The 17,599-nt window shown below is 37.5% G+C and overlaps 2 protein-coding genes across 2 annotated transcripts; both read left to right on the forward strand.

Annotated features, from left to right (window-relative positions):
* Positions 1–1,543: 1,543 nt before the first annotated feature.
* GCK72_020380 (uncharacterized protein) lies at positions 1,544–4,018 on the forward strand (the record flags this gene model as incomplete). Its single annotated transcript, XM_053733545.1, has 7 exons — positions 1,544–1,693; positions 2,286–2,393; positions 2,442–2,778; positions 3,329–3,441; positions 3,491–3,595; positions 3,648–3,821; positions 3,884–4,018. The coding sequence occupies 7 exons, from the start codon at positions 1,544–1,546 to the stop codon at positions 4,016–4,018; spliced, it is 1,122 nt and encodes a 373-aa protein (XP_053582458.1).
* A 1,645-nt stretch (positions 4,019–5,663) lies between these two features.
* GCK72_020381 (uncharacterized protein) lies at positions 5,664–7,245 on the forward strand (the record flags this gene model as incomplete). The annotated part of the gene is made up of 3 exons (XM_003116391.2): positions 5,664–5,849; positions 6,873–7,055; positions 7,105–7,245. The coding sequence occupies 3 exons, from the start codon at positions 5,664–5,666 to the stop codon at positions 7,243–7,245; spliced, it is 510 nt and encodes a 169-aa protein (XP_003116439.2).
* Positions 7,246–17,599: the final 10,354 nt, after the last annotated feature.

Consider the following 17,599-nt stretch of genomic DNA (forward strand, 5'->3'; position numbering starts at 1 on the left):
TATAAGAGTGAGTAGAGAACGAAATTATTGAACTTTTTTGTGAGTTGGTTTCTGCGTGTGAGGTGCGATACGGGATTAAGTTGGATTGGACATTGGAAAATGGTGTGCGAAAAACTGAATGCGATTATATACTGGGTGGACATAGAAGTATAACAACAGAGAGATTGGGAAGTGAATCTACTCATCCGGAAGTCGCAAGTCGATATTCGGAATTCCCAACAACGCTGGTATACAATGCTGGGTTTCTGAACACCAAGAATACAATTTTATAGATTTCTGGAACAAAGGGTAGATTAGAGAATTGATGATAAATGAACAGGTGAAAAGGTATCGAATCACTGTTTACTACTAACACTACCCCATTGGTACCGTTTCTTGAAAGCAAAATGTCTCTCTATTTGCTGGTTCATAGTGACGGTCCCGAGTAACCGTCAAGTTAGGGGACGTGTCATATCTAACTGGAAAGCTGAGATACTGCAGATTTCAAACACATATTCGCTTTTTGATTTCGAGACCTACAGTACCGGCAAAAAATATATCACATTTTGCCTTTTTCAGTAGAAAATGCTCAAATTGGAGAGTGTGTAATGGTAATTCTGAATGCCCCACAAAATAACTTTCAAACAGACCAAGAGTAGAACTTCATTTTCGTGGTTGACAACTGTTTTGTACGAACACTTCCTAGCATGTTACATCTCGACAAAGTAATTTCTCTCACAAATGAGTGCCCGTACAAAAAAGTTGTCAACTGAATAAACGGAGCAGTACTTTTGGTTTGTTTGATCCAAAAAAGTTTTTTTTGTGGGAGAAATTGTTTTACTATGACACCCTCTCAAAATTCGACATTTTCAACTGAAAAAGGCAAAACATGATATTATTTTGGCCGGTACTGTAGCTTGAGAGAGCCACGGAATTAAACTTAGAACTACTGAAAAATCACTACATTTCTGTCAGTTTGTTAGAACGATATTACCTGGCTTCGAGGGAAAATGTTCATATGTAATAGAAAAAAGTGTTTTCTCCGGTTTCCAATGATATACGTCGGGTTCTGGGTGATTTTCAACAATTATTCCAGAAGTTCTAACCTAATTGAAACTATTCCAGAAGATCTAACCATCTCAATCGTTGTTTTTTCTGAAAAGAATGCTGAAGAGCTGCGTGAAATTCTGACTGACAACTTCCGATTTCAGCGATTCGAATTCAGGTTCTCTACCTCCCTCTTCACTTCTGAAAACTTCTCTTCCGGCCTACTTGGAAGCTCGACTCCCCCAGATATTCCAAAATCTGCAATGACTCCGCCCCCGTCCAAAAAGTAGAATAAGACGTACAACACATTTGCCACGTCACTGAATAGTAAGAGAGTTCCTTAATGGCCCTCATTTCTCATCAACTCAATCCCTTCCCTCGTCCCCTCCCATTTCCCGACGCCACATCCTTTTTTGCACCGGAGTCATTCTTTCTTCATTCCTTCCCCCATTCTTTTTGGACCGCCAAACCCCGGGCGAGACACCATTCTCTTCATTCTGTGAGACAAGTGAGCAAGATGAAGTGGTCGAATATATTCTGGATAGCTGCGAAGTCAACTATTGTACTGATTCCTCTCTTGTTTATTATTCGTCTCGCAATCATAAACTTCGGATTCGAGACTATGGATCCGTGTAGACCGGATTCAAATTTGGAGAAGTGTGCGATGGTGAGTGTGTTGGGGGGATTCGAGTATTACGGTATTCGGATTTCTTTTCTAACTATGAAACGATAACTCCACTTCTGCACAATTCCTAGAGATTGTGCTTTTTTGGTTACTGTAGCGCCGATTGTGGGCAGACACCGAACACCGACTGCACAGAATTTTTTAATCATTTTTGTGGTCAGGTTCAGCTTAATCGAGCTTGGAACAAAGTAGAATCTAGGTGAAATGCTCTACTCTGAGCTCTGGTCATCTTTATTGGGACGAACGCATTTCGCCGAGCTTTCACTTGATTTTGAGCATGTTTTAGTTACAGAATTGGAATCCTAGTTGTCTAATAAGTATTCTCGAGTTAATATCAAGAGCTTAGTCCGGAATCTCATGAAGTTTACTTGTGTCTACCATATATCAAGAACTTCAAAAAGTAGTCAACTAGCAAAGCGTAAAATTTTGCACATTTTATCAGCATATATTTTTTTAATAGCGTTAACGGTTGAAGAGATATGGCTGTTCGAAAAGCGAAAGAGATTCCAAAATTTCCGATTGCAAAAATAAAGCTCTACATTTTTTCTATTCATCCTTAAAGTTATCCTCCCAGAAGCACATCGACTTTAACGGTAACTACCGTAACTGGGAATCTGCAAACTTCCCGTCCAACAACGTCCAACTCACCGACAAACTGAAGACTGAATGCACACTCATCCCCGTAAGAATCTCCAAATCTCTTGTTTTAATAATTTTAAAGAAATCTCAGAAATGCTTCCAACCATCTCCCTCCGACTGCAAACTCCCACTTCCCTCACCCGAACACTTTCAGATTTGGTGCCGTCGAATCTATTTCTTCAGTGGCGAATTTTCAAAATGTGCCGGCAAAGTAAAAGAGTTCAAATGGTCTCTCAAATCTATAGACATGTTACAGATCAGTCAAATATCTGGAAGTTCACCGTGTGCCAATGAGTTCTTCAGTATTCTTTTCTTTGAAAAACCGCAAGCTGAGAAGTGTGGAATTATGAAAAATAACAAGAAATGCATTTTGGAGAGTGTCACGAAAACTTGTACCAAGACAATGGCTGATGTGTTGGAGAAGGTAAGTGAGAGGGTCACTAAGAATAAAAATCTCTTTTTCTCATTCTTCTTTTTTCTTCCCCAGATTTTGAAATTTTGGGGAAGAAAAAAATGATTTTCGGATTTCTCAAAATTCGGGGAAGAAAAAGAGATTCTGAATCAAAAGTTGTGGATTCTGAATCAACTGGGCCATTCAACACAGAATATAGTAGATAATCTCATTTTCCTTCTTTTCCGCATTTTTGTAATTTGGGAAAGAAAAAGGTTTTTCGGGTATCTTTGTCACCATCGATCTCTAACCAATACCGTATCCCTGTCTTCAGCACCTGAACACGGAACAAACTCTCAACGACTGCTAAAATCAAGGAAGTCTGTCTACATGTGTTTCGATTCACCAAACTGGATTCAATGTCTTCTTTTCTCTTCTTTTCCTTTTTTTCTCCCTTTTTTCACCATCAAGTTTCTTGCTTGGTCAAACAGATTACATCTGTTATTCGCCTATTTTCTAGATAGTCGCAATTTTGTCTCTGTTGCTTTGCTTCCTATTCATTCATTGCTAGCAGCTTCTTCTTCCAGAAATGAAATATTTTATTTTGACTGTTTTGACCTACACTTCTATGATAGAGAGTGCCCCAACTAAACCAGGATGCACAGAGGATAAGGTGGAGAAGTTGGGGGTTTGTGTGAAGGTAAGGACGTGGCCGAAGTGTATTCCTAGTCCCCAAAAAAATTGTTCAGGATCTGACCTCAACCGTACAGAAAATCTCAGTATGGGCAGAGAAGGACTTCAAGTTTTCAGACATAGAGAAGAAAGAGTTCAGAGAAAAGTGTGAGGGGACACAGGTTAGTAGCTACCGTATCCTTGAGCTACCGTACTCCTACAGTACTCTTTTAGAACTGCTTCAAATCAGTCCGAACAAGTTGCACAGACTTCCCTGAAGAAGTCACCAATGAGCTCGACGTCCTATGCTCCCGATTCAATTTTATTATTGATAAATTCACTGAATGTGTTCCAAAACTGGAAAATTTGAAGTGTGTCAATGAAGTTTTCGGACCGAAATCTTTGAAGGTGAGATCCGAATCTTTCTATTTTTGTGTTTCCCTTATTCACTCATCGTGTATGTATTTTAGAAAACAACCGACGAGAAATGCCAAGATTTGAAAGAACACAAGGACTGTGCTGTCGGAGAAGTGGAGAAGACGTGCGGCGAGAAATTTAAGGAGATTTTTGAGGAGGTTAGAGTTTTTTTTTTAGATTTGAAATAGAAGAGTTACTTTGTTTTGGAAGAATTTAATCCCAAAAAGTTACAAAAAAAGTTGAGTCTTAAGAAAATTATGAGTACCGACAAAGGACGGAAGAGTTATTACACCGCACGGATAGGAAATGTTAATCTAGATGAAGAATAAGTTTCGTTGGAGAAAACAGTGATTACTAACGGTTTGGGAGTCTGACTTGGGGGGCATTTGACACCAAGCGGATGGTGCATTGGACGGCGCAGAGACGTTTCGCAGTCATGAAGTTTTACAATGTCTCAAAATATTGGAAGGGTTGGCGGTTTTTGTTCTCATGAAAATCTAGGAGAGACGAGAATTTGTGTTTTTTCATAGTTCCGACATGGCGTAGTTACGAAGCGGTACATTGGTTGAGTCATCAGTTTTCGATGGAAAGTGTCAAAAGAAAATAGACAAATTTCCAATTTCCATAAATAGACAAATTTCCTACCTACAGTACCATGCAGTAAAATATACAACTTGGCTTGTTGCAGTTGAAAATGACTAACTTTAAGAGGGTGTACGGTATCACTGATTGTCCCCCAAAGTAAGTTATATGCCATACAGAACAAAGGTAGAGCTTCATTTTTGTAGTTGACAACTTTTTTGTACGAACACTCCCTAGAGAGTTATGGTCATTTTAAAACGACAGCTCAAAGTTCACCCTATTTTGCACCGAAATGAGTCGATTTGAGGAAAAATTTCTTTTTCGATATGTAACTTTCAAGATAGTGTCCCTACAAAAGTTGTTCAACTACAAAAATGCTTTGTTATTTTTACTCTGTCCAACTCATACAAAATAAAATCTGTCGGTCAATGAGGTGAAATACATTGTCAACGTTGATAACTTTTTGAGTGGTACTGTAGTATACATCTTTTCGTACACAGCCTGTCTAGCCTTTTCCTCTTGCACAATTACCCAACCTGTTACTTTGTTCCTTGGCTTCCGACCTGACTTCACCGATCATAATCTTTTTGACCCTACCACTTTTTCGTTGTTTATACAACAAGACCAACTCAAAACCATGTTGGAGTTCATGTAGAACAAGAGTTCAGGGAGAGGTTGAACAAACTACAATGGACTAGAAATTCAATAATGGAACTGGAATTTCCAGGCCATATGGAAACTATTATAGTGAAATTCTACAGATTTTATACTTTCTAATATAGTCAAGTGGACGGCGTCAACAATCGGCGAGTTAGAGTGTTAGAGCTGGGGTGAGAAAGTGGGTGAGCGCAGACAGACAGACGCTCTAGCTTCTCTGCGTCTCTGCTGAGCAGCAAAATTATCAAAAACTTATTTCTAGGTTTTAATTATTCCTATAAGCCAACAATCATCAACATTTTATCATTCATGAGACACTCAATTTTTCAATTTTCAGAACTTCAATCTCGAGCTGAAAATGCACAAATGCTAACTTCTCACATCGATTCTGGTCTCATTTTGATTAGAAACTGATGTATGTTATATTGTCAACTCATCCTCTTCCCCATCCCACGACATTGTAAATATTTGTCAACCCATCTGGCACTCCCCGGCTTCCTTTAAAAATATCCAAGTACTCACATTTCTGGTATTTTTTTTGTTTTGAAAATAAACATGTACTACAACAATTATTTCGAATTCGTCACTATTATAATGACTCTGATTCCTTGTTGCTCTGGATATTCGGTGAATTGTCGGAGCGATTTGGTTAGGCAAGAAATTCGAAAGTGTACGAAAACGGTGCATGATTTTCAAGATACGCAAGTAAGAGTGGATGGGAACAAATGGTTGGAACCGAATGTCTCGAAAGAATTGAATGCGAAATGTGATGATGCGATGGTAAGTGAAAGAAATGAAACAGGTCAAAGACATTCATGTACAGTACCGCTGAAACGGTTATCAACTTTGGCTGTCATCATTTTTGTAGTTGACCATTTTTGTGAACAGCTCCAAAATGTTGCTAATTCACGCTGGAATTGGTCGGTTTCAGGGAGAAATTGCTTTGTTTAATTACTTGTAACTTTCATGGTAGTGTCCCTACAAAAATGATCAACTACAAAAAATATGCGCTATTTTTGATATATCTAACCCATTAAAAATACAATTTGTTGGACAATCAGGTGACAACGAAATACACTGTCAAGGTTGAGCATTTTTCACTGAAAACAATCTTTAGAGCAGTACTGTAGTTGTGACAACTAGTTGGTGCTACTCCTGAGTAGAACTGATACAAATCAAAACTACCTATTATAATTTAGAAAAATTGTATACCAGAGCTGTGCGGAATTCCTTCCTTCGATTTCCTTCTTCCTTCTTCCTGGCTTTTTTTAACTTCCTTCTCCCCTCTTCCGACTTCCTTTTTAGAAAATTTACTTCCGACTTCCCGCTTCCGACTTCCGTGTAAAAAGTTTACAAAAAATTTGGAATTTTCGACGGAATTTCGGCGGAATTTTGGTGTTTTAGGATGAAATTTTGTATGAAAACAACGCCAAAATTCGTTTTCAGTGATGACTAGAAAAAAATTTACTCAAATTTGTCATTTTCAAAATTATCTTCCGACTTCCGAGTTCGGAACCAAACTTCCGACTTCCTTATTCCTTCTTCCTTTTTCAAAAAGTTACTTCCGACTTTCTTTTTCGAAAATTTTACTTCCGCACAGCTCTGTTGTATACCTACTAGAATACTTGAAAACGTTTTATTCGAGTATGCAACTTTTCTTGAGGTATTTCTTCACAGTTTCAGAAATCTCTATCCCGAGACATCAATTAATTATTTTTCCAATCCAGAATGTGTAATGTCTTAAGACGGTGTAATACCCAGACATCATTAGAACTCTCAGCCATAGAAAATATTCATTTCCAGAACTGTCTCCACCTCCTCGATCATTGTTCAGTTTTCGAAGATGACGATATCCTCTGGCTCGATGATTTTTGTGATTCCTATGGCTTTCTCACTGGAAATTTTCACGAATGCGCAGTGAAAATTGACAAGAATCAACAGGATCCATGTGTACAACACTATCTGGTCAATTCTCCTTATTTTATGGTAAGAACAGGATTAACTGATCATGATTTTATGGAAATTTTCGTTTCAGCTTGATGGGTCTCAGCGTTGCCAAATGCTGAAATCGGATGGTAGCTGTGTGAAATCTGTGATAAGTTCCACGTGTTCTCCTGGATCTGCGAATGATTTTCAAGACCTTCTAGATCGACAAATGATACGATTGAAATGTTGAAGTCCGCTCTATTGAGAATGTCTGTGTATATGTATGTTCTGTAAATATGTATATGAAACGTGCCTCAAAAAACTGCCCGAAATAAATTATTCATCCGGTTTTCCTTGTCCAATTAGTTACATCAAACAACCTATAAATATATATTCAATTATCTTCAACATCTCAACAAATCCCAAATTATATCAGACATGTTTTTGCTGCAATTAATCATTTATCCTAATTTCTCTATGCTTCATTAAGAATTCGAAAGTTTTCACTAGACAAAATTTCACCTATTGATTCTTTGACATTTGATTTCTGAATAAAGTAATTCATGTGGAAAACCAGCCATCTAATACCCATACCTCGCAGGTGATTATAATTTTCAGCTGTAGCGAGAAGGATTCAGGTTTACTTCATGCTAGCCAACTAGGCCGAAACGGGCTGGCGTGTAACTCTGTTTAAAACTGATTTTACGAGCTGAAAAATATACGAAAATGTAGATCTCAACGAGATCTACAGTACCGCTCAAAAGTATATTAAGACACACTCTCTGTGAAACTCGGGCATGGCGATGTACAGAAAAAAGTCAAACCGGTTTTTATGGGTTGGTATTATGCATAGTAGGTACCCAGACAACTAATAACGCATTGGTCCATATTTCATTTGGCTCCGCCCCCTACCGTCTAAAATACCCCTTATGGGAGGTGAAAATTCTTTTAAAAAATCTAAAAGTTTTTTCGATTAAATTTTGACGGGAACTAATAAAAAACGTTATTTTGAGCACTTTTTGTGTTCAGACCACATTTTTAGCGTTTCATTTTCACCGAGAAAAAATGTCATTTTGATGAGAATTTTGGAATTTTTTCAAACTTTTGCTTATATCTCAAAAAACCTCATTTGTTTAGATGAGATCTTTTCAGATTCGGAATCTACATTAAATTTGGAGTAATATAAAATCACTATGTCAGTTTTCAGTGTTCCAAACGGAAAAAATTCCATCAACTTCGAGAGGCGGGGATCAAACCGAATGAGCTGAAATTTTGGAAATGAATAGATCACATATGGTGTAGTATTCTGACAAAATCTCAAACGATTTGGCGACATTGACATTTTGCTCCATGAGTAGGGATACGTTGAAATCTTTCAAAAAATTGCATATTTTGCTCTGTAGCAAAAATACGTGCCCCAAGATTTTTGACCGGACACTGCCTATATTACTCCAAATTTTATGAAGATTCCGAATCTAAAAAGATCTCATCTAAACAAATGATGTTTTTTTGAGATATAAGCAAAAGTTTGGAAAAACCCCGAAATTTTCATAAAAGCGGCATTTTTTCTCGGTGAAAATGAAACGCTAAAAATGTGGTCTGAACACAAAAAGTGCTCAAAATAACGTTTTTTATTGGTTCCCGTCAAAATTTAATCGAAAAAACTTACAGATTTTTAAAAAGAATTTTCACCCCTCATAGGGACTATTTTAGACGAAAGGGGGCGGAGCCAAATGAAATATGGACCAATGTGTTATTAGGTGTCTAGGTACCACCTATGCATAATACCAACGGTGCTCGAGTTTCACAGAGAATGTGTCTTAAGTTTTACCTTTTTGAGTTGAAAACGCCAAACTTTGAGATTGTGTACTTATTGCCCCATCAACTAGATTTTTAATGGATCATACAAATCAAAGGTAGATCAACATTTTTGTAGTTGGCAACTTTTTTGTACGGACACTTCCTAGCAAGTTACATATCGTCGAAGTAATTTCTCCCTCAAATCGACTCTTTTCAGTGCAAAATAGGGCGATTTTTGAGCTGTCGTCTTAAAATGATCATAACTCGCTAGGGAGCGTCCGTACAAAAAAGTTGTCAACTCCAAAATTGGAGCTCTACTTTTGATCTGTATGATCCATTAAAAATCTACTTGATGGGACAATAAGTACAACCATGACACACTCTCAAAGTCGTTCCTTCCAAATGAAAAACCATAACTTAATATAATTTTGAGCGGTACTGTATGTCTGTGACAAAATTGGTAAAGGTAAACTCAGAGACGGAAATTAGTTTTTTTTCGAAAGTATCAAACGAACGTCAAAAAAAAGTTAATATGTGGTGAAAATGTTGAATTTGACACACGGAAGTCGGAAGTAGGAAGTCAACACTTTTCAAGATCCACCGGTAAGAAAAATTTTGGAATTTTTAAATGGTTGGAGGGTAGTAAAACTAATACAACACTTTAGCTTCATATTTTTGCCATTCGTTTTATATTGTCGAAGTAAAACTCACTTCCGTCGAACTTCTGAGTTTACTTCCGTTCTTGCCAGGCCCGCGGTATATTAACGACTAGCTACCCGACCCGCAGTAGGCCACAGACATAGATCTCGCTGAGATCTACACTTTGGTATATTTTTGAGTCGTTTCGGCCCGGTTGACAATTATGCTTCTCTTCAGTTCAATTGTCGAACAGAATGGACAATGCTGTCAATTCTTCTCTATCTATTCGAGATGTGATTGTGCTGATTGTATGTTTGTTCGTATTATTGTCTATCCTAATATCAATCTTACTCTTGATTTTTTTGTTCCCCATGTATATTATTGTGTTTCGAGTTAACAGGAAAAAAGATGAATCCGTGAGTATAAATAGAGCAACAAGCTATTATTTTGATGCCAAGACATTTACGTAGAGCAAATACGAAGAAATTTCTTTTGTAACAATGTCTTGATTTACAGACATCTGTTTATCCCATCATGCATCATTTCTACAAAACAATAATTATCTTTTACATATTTTCTATTTTATTATTATGTCTCACCATATATTGCCTGACAACCGATAAGAACTCACTGTAATATTTTCCGAAGCTAACCATTATAATTGTCGGCTCAGGGACAATCCGCAATGAGACAATTTGTAACCAGGCATAGCTTCAACTTTCCCGTTTTTTAGTGAATTTTTGTAGTTTTCATAAGGGGGACCACATTTTCCGGACAAAAAATTCTTTTGGTCCCCCTTATGAAAACCAAAAAAATTGATTTTTTGATTTCTCGGACAATTAATAATCTGAAAAATGCAAGTTGTCACTGAGAAAACGAGAAAAATTTGGCTGTTTAATGTCTCGGTTCAAAATGACAGTGTACGAAATGTCTCCTTGTGGACTGTCCCGGAGCCATAATTGTCTCCTTTATGACGTAACTATTTTTCAGATTAATAATTTATGAAACTGAAAACATAGGATACAACAACTTGTTTGTAGTGTTTTTAATTATCCTCGCCTTATATTCGCATATTCATCACCTGATCATCTCATTGCTGGCTTTGCAACGCTTTGTTTTATATAACGCGTTCTTTGTAAGACTCGAGCATAGCCACAGTACATAGGGGCCTAGAGTCTACCGAAAAGATAGAGTTTAGATTTTTATATAAACAAGTACCATGTGTCTTGGGTAACCCATATGCATAATATTGGGTCGATGCTCCGGGTTACTGTAGTACGGTAGGTGCTCAAAGGTGCAAATATGAAATTTTTTCAACGTCGTCGTAGGAAGCTGAAATTTTTACCACATAATATAGGCTCATGAAATAAACTTTTCACGAAGTCTCAGAAAATGTGAAAGAAAAAATCCCAAGTTATAGCGAAAAAACACCGAATTTTCAATATTTTTTGGGTTTAGAGGAAAAAAAGTGTCATTTTTGAAATAACACCTGTGAGGATTTTTTTTCGAAACATAGTACATTTAGTTATCATTATTTTAAAAAATAGCTCAACTCATATCATCTTGTCCGGACGGTCGAAAAGTGGCAAAGTTTGAAATCGTGTTTTTCAAAATTGCAATATTTTACATTTTTTTAACAGAACTGAATAGCCCGCGTTTTACTGATAATTTTTTGTATTGGCACTTGTTATTTAACTTTACTGTTTCCTACTCAAAAATGTCATTTTGTGAAAAAAACTGGAAAATTTTTGCTCAAGAATTTTTTAAAATTCTCCGGAAAAAAAGTGAAACATGGCTTTGGATAATAATCAAATGTTTTAATTATTGAATATTTCTGATTGAAATATATGGTTCGCCTTTCTTTTGGAGACTTTTTTCAGTTTTTCGAATTTTATAGCCATTTCCACGTATCCCTATACGGTCGAGTTTTCCACTGAAAACGCAAAATGAGAAATAACGATAAATGCTGTTAAAATATGCCAAAACACAAATTTTGAATACAAAAATCATGTTTTGGCAACTCTATCATCGCCAGAGACTTTTTTTTCGAAAATAGCCATCTTATGATTTCATGAGTACTGTAAAATTTCACGTTTTGATTTGTATCTTTCCAGACTTCACGTTTGGTAATTTTGTCCAATTAATTGTTTTGTAGTCCACATCTTGAGCTTTTCATAACACTTTGAATTTTACGAAATCCTTCAAAAAGAACAAACTTACAATGTCTCAAAGTGACTCGACCTGAATATTTTGAAAAAAAAATAAGAAAAATGCTTGCCATTCGCTGGAAACGAGTTTGTTGTTTCTAAAATATATAGTGCTGTTCTAGTCTCAATAAGGCATATCTTAGGTGAAAACATCGTTGAGAATCTCGCGTTTCACTCAGGGTCATTCCCTTGTCAGAAGACATTTATGACAACAACAGTGAAGAAAACAATGATTTTGAGAATCTGATTGCTCTAATCGAGAAAAAAAATCAGAAATACTCAAGAATTAAAACATTTGATTATTATCCAAAGCCATGTTTCACTTTTTTTCCGAAGAATTTAAAAAAATTTTTGAGCAAAAATTTTCCAGTTTTTTTCACAAAATGACATTTTTGAGTAGGAAACAGTAAAGTTAAATAACGAGTGCCAATACAAAAAATTATCAGTAAAACGCGGGCTATTCAGTTCTGTTAAAAAAATGTAAAATATTGCAATTTTGAAAAACACGATTTCAAACTTTGCCACTTTTCGACCGTCCGGACAAGATGATATGAGTTGAGCTATTTTTTAAAATAATGATAACTAAATGTACTATGTTTCGAAAAAAAATCCTCACAGGTGTTATTTCAAAAATGACACTTTTTTTCCTCTAAACCCAAAAAATATTGAAAATTCGGTGTTTTTTCGCTATAACTTGGGATTTTTTCTTTCACATTTTCTGAGACTTCGTGAAAAGTTTATTTCATGAGCCTATATTATGTGGTAAAAATTTCAGCTTCCTACGACGACGTTGAAAAAATTTCATATTTGCACCTTTGAGCACCTACCGTACTACAGTAACCCGGAGCATCGACCCAATATTATGCATATGGGTTACCCAAGACACATGGTACTTGTTTATATAAAAATCTGGCCCTAGGGCACACGTTGCTCGAGTCTTACAGAGAACGCGTTATATTTCTTTCCTAAAATTGGAAAGTATTTTAGTCAGAAACTGGCCGTGACAACGGTGTCACGTCAATAACTGGTAAACAGACAATGAGCGAAAAACGAAGAAAATCAATAAACACAGTTTTCTAGATAGTTACGAATTTATTCTAGTAACAATCAATCGATTATCTTCTCGATAATCGATTACAAAAGAACGAGAAAGTAAGAATGAGTCTAATAGCTACCCTAAGCTAGAAAGACAAACAAAAGCTAATTAAAACGATAGAAAAAGGTGACAAAAACCACCCAAAAAGTATAAACGGGCGAAACTTGACTGAAACGGGTAAAAATCACCTAACTCTAGGTGACCCCAAGCTCAAGAATGATTACAATTCTCCTTTTTCCTTCACTTTTACATGTTCGCGCCGGAGAATAGATACAATGCGCTAGAGCGCAACTGCATCGAGCCCGCGAGTTATGAAGGCAAGTCTGAAACTTGAGATGACTTTATGGACTTTTTAGAGATAAAAACCGGTAGAAACCGGACATCTCGGGGTCCTTTCAAGTCCCTTCTCCCGTGGCTCTAATAAATGACAAAGAACACTCGTGAAGGTACTAGGAGATACAAAAGATTGAGCTTTTTGGGTTTAATTTAAACACTATAGAGATATAGAAAATGATAAAAAGTAGATAAAGAGTTATAGAAAATGATAAGGACGTGGGGGGGTAATGTCGTCGGTGGACAGGGGGGATAGAACAATAGACTAAAAGTAACTATAAATTAAGATAAAAAGAATATTATTAGTGAACTCCGGTGGTAACAAGAATCTAGCTGCTGACCGTAGACATCGGAGTCGGCAAGAACTGCGTAGACTGAAGACATCCGAGTAGGTTCCTATGACCATGCTGACAATATGGGCTCGGTGGGTCCTTCCGAGGTCGACACTCCTCCTGCATACGTCTCATGTTGACATCCTCCATCCATGAATCCGGTGGATCCTTGAGTGGACGAGGTGAATCCGTGACAGGTGCGAACTTGGTGTCACTCCAAGTCGATTAATTTGTAGAAACTGGTGGATCCTTCAGAGGACGAGGCACCACTTGAGATTTGAACATCTTTGGAACAGATTTCTTCCATTTTTGATAAGAATCGAGTTGATTGTCATTATCAGAATCCAATGATCCCCGTGAGGCATCATCCAAGCATAAATCCGAATCGAAACGAAGTATTACTGGTGGATCCGTTCTCGGACGGGGTTCCTCCTTGTTACGCCGTTTGGTCTTCTTTGGAAAATCAACACCGCAGGTGTCATCTCCCGTTTTTTGTAGTCCAGGCTTTTTGGTGCACTTTTGGTTGAGAAACTTTGATTTTGATGTGGTTATCTTCACAATATCCGTTTCTTCGCTTGCATCCATATTATCATATTGATTGAGACATGAAGAATCTACTATAGAATTCAGTGGGGGACCTTGACACATAACATTGTCGACAGCTTTCTGGTCCACTGTATTCCTCTTTTTCTTTCCATCTCCATCTTCTGAAGGCATGGACGACTGCGTCGACTCATAGTTCACTATATTTCTCTGAACATTATGTTCTTTCTGATCTCTCTTCAGATCTCCAAACCTTGAAATCACATCAGAAACTTTCTTCTGTTGGACACTTTGCTTCTTGGTTTTCGTCAATGAAATACTACATAATCTCTGATCCCTTTCAGATTTCTGCTCTTCATCACAATTTCTGTTTTTCTGACTATTGGCTTCTGTGAACTCCCTGTTCACACCAACATTATTGTCCTTTGTATGCGCGTGTTGTGTGCAGGAGGTCTGAAGTCCATCATCCTTTGTATCCCCACTACGCAACATCTCATCGGAATTCATAACAGAAAATTCAATGGAATTGATGCTTTTAATTGGCACTCTGTCCACATCAATAACCATATCTTTCTTGACAACACTAGCAGCAACACTCTGCCCTTCACACAGATCTTTTGTTTCCCTCTCGTGATCAATCAGTTTCCTTTCTGATTCCTTATCACTTGAACACTTTGTATCAAACTTCATTTTGCACTTCTGATCTTCAACTTTCGACTGAACATCCGGAGCCATTCTAACTTCTTGTATCACAGCATTCCGTGTCGGACACTTCGAAGCGATATGTCCTTGCTGATCGCATCTGAAACAAACAATAGTTGAATTAATTTTCACTTTTGATGTATTTGACCCAGGCGCTCTCGAACAAGCAGGTGCATGACAACCAGTCAGATTGCATTCACTGCATTTGTGAACCTTCAACGCACTACTCGACGCGTTATTATCAGAATTAGAACTGTGGACTAAATTCTTCCAACATTCCGGACTTTTCTCATTGTACATGTAACCTTTCGGAGCACATTGATTATTCAAATCATTGCTTGTACTGAAATTTTTTTGTTGATCAGTAGTTGATGTGCTTTGATTGCTATTGGAATCAGTTCTCGAATTAGTTTGATAACTATTCGATTGTCTGTCTGGAGTGTATCTGTTGAATCTGGAGGACTGTTGTGGGACGGATGCATTGTTCTGTGTAAAACCTGTGCGCTGCACGTTATTAGAATATTGATCCGACTGCCCTCGGTTCATTCTCCTCTCATTTTGCGCTGATTTCCTTTTCCCACTTCTCCATTCTTCATCAAACATTGTTGCTTCTACTCGGCACAACTCATATTGTTCCTCAACAGGACAATTTCTCAGCTGTGAACCCAGAATTTGAAGCAAAACTTCAAAAACAGTGTGCTCTCTCATTTCATCAAGCAACTTTGTTGTTTTCATTGAAGAAATTTGGTATTCAGGCACTCCTTTGTAACCAATGCGAACAATTTCGTCCATAATGAGACAAAAGTCTTGAACAGTTTGCTCTTTGTGCAATTTCAACGCTTGAAATTTGCTTTTCGCGCGGCGCGACTCTTCTGGCTCCGACTGACTCAAACGACGTTTGATAGCATCGAGAATACGCGAAACCGAATTTTTATCCGACTCCGGTAACCCTTTATACACTGTCAACGCGTTTCCAGACAGGAATCTCGTTTCAAGAAAGTTTTTCTGAGCCTCAATATCAAAGAATCTGTACTTCATGTAGAATGCCCTCTCAAAAGTTTCAGCATTAACAGAATTTTTTCCTGCAGAGAATACTGGAGGATCTGGCAGAGCTTGTGCCATTCTCCATTGCGCATTCATGTTTGACATTTCATGTTCATTATGAACAATAATGCTTCTTTGAGCATTTTGTTCAACGATCCTTTGATTCCAATTTCTCCCAGAATCACGCGATTCTTGCAGAGGAATAGTGTCAATGATTTCGGAAGTTTCTGCATTATAGTAACGCGTACTTTCTTTTCGCTCCCCCGTTTGCTGGTTACACTCACCGAAACGAGTCGACGAATTTGCACGAAGATTAGAATACTTCGTTTTCAACTCTTCCGACATCTTCTTTGCTTTTTCCTCTTCGGCGAGAAGCTTCTGTTGTTGTTGATCGCACTTGACCTTCAATCGACATAGTTCCGAACGAAACGAGTCCGTTTGACGTTGAGAGCGCTGCAAATATTCCACTTTGACGCTCAATTCATACTCCAGTTGTTCGTATTTCTCAAACAACTTGTTCAATTCCTCTTCGGTATGAATCTCATTTGCTTCTAGCAAACTCACCATCTTCGTTCTTTCTTGATTTCCTTGTATCGATTGACCGGAAAACACACTTGTTGCTGTTGGCTCCTCGAGTGACGTCGGCGGCTGCTGTTGACTTTTTCTCTCCAATTCATTCTGCAATGACAAAACAGTTTCATTCATTTTGACATTCATCTTTTCCCAGAATTCACTTTCTTTCTTTTTCCCACGGAATTGTTCTTCTACTTCTAGAACTTTACCAATGAGTGGCGACAACAATACTCTACACTGTTTCGTGCTGAATTTTGTCTGGTTTTTGATGTCAGTGCAGGTTTCATTGATAGCCTTTTCAATTTCCTCTAATCTCACCTCCTGGACTCGTTTCTCTTCGTCTCCTTCCTCCATTGGTTCTTCTGCCAACAATTCGTTTTCCAGTCGAATTCTTTCGTCCTCAGCCAATCGATTCGCCTCTTCTTCAGCCCTTCTCGTCGCTTCGTCTTCGTCGATGTCCGCCATCTTCTCGCAATGATAGAGTTTACCCTGGAAATTATACTTGATTATTCAATTTCGCAAGGCTATATTGACGAAAAAGAAGTAAATTCACGATGAAATGACGATTATTTCGAAGAAATGAAACAGCTTCTCCGAAGGATTTCAACACAGCTTTCCTCTGCGATAAATTTGGATTTTTCGAACAGAAAATTATCCTTTTCGAAAAATTTGACAGAACTTTTGTCACTTTTCTGTGTTTTGACCCGAAAACTCTATCAGAAATTTGTTTTCCAACAGAATTAACGTAAATTTATCGAAAAATTGTAATTTTCTCGATAAATTCTGTCAAAAACTACAAAATCAACACGAAAATTTCACCGAAATTATTTTTTCCCGATGAAAAATTCAATAATTTGCCACAAAAATCACTTTTTCGTGGAAATTATGTGCTGACTTTGCAGAAATTCACACAGCGAAAAATTGAATGTGCTTTCCGGATCACGTTTAAGCAACACACAACTTTCGAGGCAGAGAAACTGCGTTTTGCTTTCCGGATCACGTTTAAGCAATACACAATTTGAAACTAGAGGCAGCGAAAAACTGCTTGCTTTCCGGATCACGTTTAAGCAGAACAGATTTCGAATGTTAGTCTTTCTTTCCGGCTCACGTTTAAGAAAGAACTAACAACTACACAATTCTCTCTTCCGAAGAAGATTTCGGAAACGAGAGGTCAAACAACGGCGGTTCGGCCCCCAAGTCAGAAACTGGCCGTGACAACGGTGTCACGTCAATAACTGGTAAACAGACAATGAGCGAAAAACGAAGAAAATCAATAAACACAGTTTTCTAGATAGTTACGAATTTATTCTAGTAACAATCAATCGATTATCTTCT

This window comes from Caenorhabditis remanei, chromosome V, assembly GCF_010183535.1.
Source record: "Caenorhabditis remanei strain PX506 chromosome V, whole genome shotgun sequence".
Lineage (NCBI taxonomy): Eukaryota > Metazoa > Nematoda > Chromadorea > Rhabditida > Rhabditidae > Caenorhabditis > Caenorhabditis remanei.